Source organism: Cicer arietinum, chromosome 7 (assembly GCF_000331145.2).
Source record: "Cicer arietinum cultivar CDC Frontier isolate Library 1 chromosome 7, Cicar.CDCFrontier_v2.0, whole genome shotgun sequence".
Classification (NCBI taxonomy): domain Eukaryota; kingdom Viridiplantae; phylum Streptophyta; class Magnoliopsida; order Fabales; family Fabaceae; genus Cicer; species Cicer arietinum.
This window is the reverse complement of record NC_021166.2, coordinates 20,233,259-20,240,077: the sequence shown is the minus strand read 5'-3', so window position 1 is coordinate 20,240,077 and position 6,819 is coordinate 20,233,259. Positions and strand designations below refer to the sequence as shown.

At 28.2% G+C, this 6,819-nt stretch overlaps 1 protein-coding gene across 1 annotated transcript in view; it reads left to right on the top strand.

Moving 5' to 3' along the window:
- The first annotated feature begins 644 nt into the window (after window positions 1-644).
- LOC101515487 (protein neprosin-like) overlaps window positions 645-6,819 on the top strand; it is a 13,461-nt gene continuing 7,286 nt past the window's right edge. The window contains exons 1-2 of the mRNA XM_004509610.1: window positions 645-707; window positions 1,358-1,469. Coding sequence (XP_004509667.1) covers window positions 645-707; window positions 1,358-1,469 — 175 coding nt within the window. The remainder of the gene's footprint in view (window positions 708-1,357; window positions 1,470-6,819) is intronic.

The window sequence follows — 6,819 nt, the reverse complement described above, 5'->3', positions numbered from 1 at the left end:
TTCTTGAAGTTGTTATAGAAGGTCCCTTTGTACCAACTTTAGCTGGCACAGGTGAATCAGCAATTTCCAAACCCAGATCAGACTGGTCTGAGGATGACAAGAAAAAGGTTGGATACAATGCTAAGGCCAAAAATATCATAACCTCTGCCTTAAGCGCCGACATAAAGTTTCCTAAATTGTAAAGTTGAGTCTCTCTCGTTTAAGTATCTTGGCTTATCAATAAGGGATAACCCTCATAGGGAATGAAATTAGGCACTATTAATTCGTTTAATTGCTAACTAGTTGGGTTCATGGAGTTATAGGTATATTGGTCTTGGTTGTAGGGTGGTCTTTATTAATTTGGTTTTGAATAGTATTGTTATATTTTATCTCTCTTTTATGAAGGTGTTGACCTATGCGTGGAAACGGGTTGTCCGATTAAATAGGTGTTCCCTTTAGGGAGATTTAATGGGGCCTCCAAAATCTCTCGCGTTCGGTGGTCGAAGGTCTATAACCCTAAAAGTATGGGGTGTTAAGAGTTAGGGATTCTAGTTTAGTTGATTTGACTATTTTAAGTAATTAGTGGTGGAGGCTCATTTGGGGGGGAGGGGGGGTGTGGGTACATTTTATGGAGGGACATAATTCATTCAAGAAAGGGTACCCAAATGACGTCTGCTTATTTAGGTGGCTGTTCTAGTGTTTATGATCAGCGTTGTCTTGATGGAAAGGTATTTCATTATAAGGTTCAAAGATATATTTTTCTTCAAATTGGTTCTATGAATGTGTTGCCAATGTGTTTGGTAATGGTTTAAAAATGTCTTTTTAAGAGGATCTGTGGGTAGGATCTATTCGTCATATGGGTTAATTTAAGAGACTTTTTCAAGTTTCAGATCAAAGACAAACACTGGTCGGTAATATGGATCATTGGGTTGCAAATGCGTTGTGTGGTAGTTTAGGTGGAGGAGTGTTTTATTCATTTAGGAATTTGAGTTTGAGTTTGAGTTGGCTGCCAATTTGGCTCTTTTCCTAAATAAGGCAACTCTTTCTTTTCTAGATATTTATTGGGTTTGGAAGCCAAATTCCAAATGTTTTTTTATGTTGTTAGTTCGGGTTAGTTCATGTGTGTAAGTAATTCTCATCATGGAAATGCTCTATCAAAGGAGGATACCCAGGTCTTGGAAAATATTTGAAAGAGTTGGGCCCTTCTATAGTTTATGGTATTCTCGTGGAAATTACTTTAGGATAGGATTCCGACTCGCCGCATTCTTTTTAGACAAAAGGTTATTGTTGACCTTACCACTATGTCTTGTGTGTTTTGTAGGGAGCGAATGGAATCAACTACTCAATTTTTTTTATTACTTTTGATCTGATCTTTCAGGTGTGGTATATAAAATTACGATGGTTATGGTGGGAGTTAGTGTTGCCTCATGATCTAGGTTGTCTCTTTACAGTGGTTGAAACTCTTGTGGAGGGGATTAGGAGTACGCTAGGTTTGATTATGGCATTCAATTGTGTGGTCTTCTTGGAAGTCCCGAAATTAAGATTTTTGGAACCAAGTCGGTCCCTTGAACATTTTCACTTCGTGGTTTTGATGTTAACAAAGATACTTTGTGAAAACAATGTATTGCACTAATAATTTGATTTAGTGTGCAGTAAATAGAAGTCATAACCAGATGAAGTCACCAGAAGAAGGGACGAGAGGAAGTCATTAGAGGTAGTGACCATATTGTCACAAGAGGATGTAAAAAGTTCAAAGGAAATCAAATCAAATCCGTCGACGAAATCCCCAAAATCGGATAAAATACTAAAGAACAATTTCTTCCAACCAAATAGAAATAAAAATCTTAGTAAAATAATATTAATTAGCAAAAATAGATTGTTTTCTCAAATTCCTAGCAACTAAATTGTTTTGAAATAAAATCACATATCATAAAAAGTTATTTCCAAATCATAACATTTAGAAAAAAATTGTTTCCAATTAGTTTCCGATTTTTTTTCTAACAAAACAATATATATTTCATAAAATAAACAACCGTATTTTACTTTAAAAGCAATAATAATCATAACAACTCACTCATTTGTTTTAATCACTTTAACTTCAAAGTAAATGTTTTTGTTCAAGAATCGAAACATAGCCAAAATGAAATTTTCATAAGATATTGTTTCTACTAGTTTAGAAAACGTTTTTCATTTATAATTTTTATCAAAAGGTTAAACTTCAAATCAAAAGTAGTTTCTACTGGGAATTACTTAAGACATTGACTAAACCACATGGTTCTTCAAAAGATAACAACTTTAGAAATAAAACATAGTTTTCATTATAAAATTCCACTTTTTACCGCAAGTTTACCGTTTAAACCAAAAATCAATACTTTACCTAGTTTAATTTATTTTTCTATCAAAATCGATATTTTAAACCATAAGTATAATTTTCTTCTATCAACAGAACACTTAAATCAAGATGATATCTCTAGACCCAACAAAAAAAATCAAGCATACATATAACTGATTTAAATAGAGAGTAAAATTACTGAAAAAATATATTAATAAATCAAGCTACACGTGATAGAACAATATATCAAAATTTGAAGAGTAAATTTTTGGCAAAGTGAATCAAGTTAAGTAATTGAAATAACATACTAAAATACTATATCATTATTCGAGAATCATTAAGATAATAAAATAATTAATATAAAATTAATACTTAATTTATTTTATACTAATAAATGAAGAACATTGATTACAACACAAATTGAAAGTCGTTAAAATTTAAAAAAGATGATATACAAACAAACTTGCAACATCCAAATTAATAACACATAATAGAAAATTGCATTCTGTGACACCTTAATTCCAAAATGACATATATAATAATTTATACTAAATTTTTTTGAGTAAAATTTGCAGCAGATAAAAAATATTTGTTTCCAAGAAAATAAATACTTTTATAACTTATTTAGGATATCACACTATTCAAAAATCAAAAGCAATACTTTTAACTTTTCGCCTCCAATAAAATAGTGTAATCTCCATAAGCTTGATGTTAGTATAATTACTTAATTTAATTCCAAAAACTTACTAGTACTAGGGTTTTCATATAAAAAGTTATTTGTAATTACATAAGTAAAATATATATTAGAACTCTTAATTCCCGGTATCACCTATCAGAGCGGGGTTCCTCCCAAACTTGAACTTCAAGACTCATTAAGATATAATAACTGCGATTTCGCAAACGCAGGACCAATCCAGTCAAACACAAACAACGAATGAGTTGAGTTTTGAAATCATGTTAATAGTGTAATATAAGTAAGAAAAACACGCAAACAATCATAATACACCGTATCATAACACAAACATTCTTCAAAGAAAAATATCACATTATAAAGTTAAAACCACTCAAATAAAATCGATGCATTTCACTATAACATCAAATCATCTAAGAGAAATTATTACCGCACACGATACCTATTAATCACAACAAAACAATCACAAGAAAATGCAATGATATGCATGCGCTTATACACTACTTCACAATGTGGTACCATTCTAACTCTGAAGTACTTGGTGAGGAGGCTTGATACTATGCCACCATCCTCCAACTCAACCCGAGACACATATACGCGACAGTCGAGGTTAACATGTGTTGCATTGTAGCTCCCGACATTTGGAGTGTGACCTCCAAGTCATCTAGGAATTCCTCACCCGAATACCTCCAAGGTCTAACAATCTTGCCTTAAGGCTCAACAACAGACCGCCACGATCAGACTCATTCAGTTGTACTTCCCCGAAATCACTAGGCTTGTCAGGCTCTACCTAGATGATGACAAAATAATATCCACTTCACAAATTCTCAATATTTATTTTCTCCCCTCGTTAGCTTAGACTACTCCATTAAGAACATCATCTTTAGGAATCATCACTATCTCATCAAGTATGAGGTACTTCAATATTATCATCACAATTTTATAATATCATTAATCAAACATAATCATGATCATCATATAAACTCATCACAATTTTATAACATCACTATCATCAATCAAAAATCATCATTATCATCATGTAACATGTATCATACCATGCATCCATCTTTTATTATCACATCACATAAATTCGTTTAATCTAACATATGCACATAATTTCATTCAACATCCGACATCACAATAATGACAAATATCAACTACCACACAAGTATCGAAAATTAAATCAATCAACACCTTATAAACATTTCTATTTCATATTTTAATCTCATAATTCTCATATTTCACATTAATCAATTTATCTCTCAAAGGGCTACTGTCGTACTTAGCGAGCCCCAGATGAATCGTTGGGAAATACGGTTTTCCCGTTCAACTCACAATATATTATACTCATGAATTCAAACGTTATCTCACCCCTTACATTATTTTGATGCTTTCACACACGAATACGATTCTACGAGCAAACAACATTTGTTCTTTGACTCTTTTCCCTTAAATTGATATAATTCGCCAGTTTAGGAATAAACGTTAAAAATAAATTATGAGAAGACACTCCAAGAACCAAATTTCAAAATTCGGCTAAGGTAAGTTACCATAAATCAAAAAAACCAATCAGTGGATAAAATTTGGACGGAAATGGAGAAAATTTTCTGAGACAATTATCGATCGCCGGTGTCAATTTTCTGCTAATTTTGTTCCAATTCCTTCTGGGAGGAGCACCTACCATGGGGATACCTTTCTCTTGCTCTATTTTTTTGTTTTGTGTTATTCTTTAATTAGATTTTATTTGGGCTTGACCCATAAAACACATTTTAATCTTTTTTTTTTTTAATAAAACCAACAATTACCAAAGTTATTTTTTGAAACATTTTTTTAACAAAATTTAATTACTAATTTTTCAAAACTAATACTTGATAAATTAGAGTAATTAAAATAATTAAAATAATTAACCTTTAAAATAATTACTAATATAACAATAATATTTTATGTTAATTAATAAATCATAATAAATATATATATATATATATATATATATATATATATAATCACATTTCCAAAATAAGTATATAAAAATAAAGAAAAACAAACACAATATTACTACTATCTCAAGATAATCATTTATAAAATAAATAATTAAAATAAGATATCTTTAGAAATAATTAAATATAATTAAGTGCACATTTAATATTAGTCAAACACACAAGAAAATATGATATTAATTATCAACTTACATATACACGTATAATCGCCTAAATCTTATTTTTTTAAATATTTACACTAATATACTATTATTTTTTTAAAAAATATATAAAATAATAAAATATAATACTCATGCCTTCAGATCTACAATTTGACTACCAAATCATTATAAAGAAAATGAAAAATATGAATCGTAAATACCACATAAAATGAGAAATGAAAAAAGCCACACAAAAACCACGAATAATGCCACACCCTGACGGCAAACCCAAGAAAAATACGAGAGAAGAACATAATCTACGTGAGAGCCACTTATTTAAAATAAAAGATGAAAAAGAAAAACGATACAAAGGGATAATTTCGAGTAAAAAATAATTCTAAATTACTCTTTAGTGAATGAAGAACAAAATGAAAACAAAATAGAGTGAGAAACACCATGAAAAACAAATATATAAAGAAAATTAAGCACAATTTTATTAAATATTTTAAAATTAATATTTTGAAAAATAGATTAATTAAAGTATTTAAATTTTTAAAAATATATTATAAAATATTCTCAATATATTCAAGATAATTAATTATAAAATAAATAATCAAAATAAGATATATTTAGAAATAATTAAATACAACAATGTGCTTATTTAACATAATTCAAATACATAATAAAATGTTACTTTCATTATCAACACACGTAAAAACACTTAAATTTTTTTAAAAAATACTTACGCTATATATTGTAAAAGTGTTTATATAATATTTATAAATTATATTACTCATTAAATGTATAAAATTATGACACCATAGTAAATATATATATGAAGAAAATTAATCACAAAAATTATTTATATATATTCCAAAATACTTTTAATATCGAATTTTAATTATTTAAAATCTTAATTAATAAAATATTTTATTATAAAATTTATGATGTTACAATTATTCTCTCATTTAAGAAATTTTGTCCCCAAAATATCTAGTAAATGATAAGTGAACTGGTATTTAAACCACCCTCAAGAATCGACTGTAATCTCCAAGGATATATAATAAATATATTTAAGGCACAACATGTCAAAAGTCAATTAACTTAATTTGATATGCTAATTAACATGACACAATGAATCATTAAAACACATAACACAACTAGCATTTTCAATCATGAAAGTAATAACACAATTATTCGTTATAAGCATAATTGCTCATGCAATCCCTTAACTTAATTTCATATAACATTTCACTTATTTATCTTTTTTTTTCTTCCTGATTTGGTCCTTTATTTAATTCAAAGTAAACAATTTGATATTTTATGTTTTAAATGTTAACAATGTTATCATTTAAAAAAAAATCATCAAAATTTTCAAACAAAACTCATAAAATTAATTATCAGCTTCAATATAATGCAAATTTTATCAAATTTATAACTCAAATCTTCAAATAAATTCATATTTTCAGTCTTTATATTTTTGAATTTTTGTAATAAAATTAAATAAAGGATCAAATCAGAAAAAAATAAAAAAATTACTGAAGTGTTATCTAAAATTAAGTTAAGGGATCGTATGAACAATTATTTCTTCACTATAATATACATATGAAGCACAACTTATAGATTTAGTCATTAACAACGAAAAATATTTCAAATACATTATTCACAATATTCTCGATA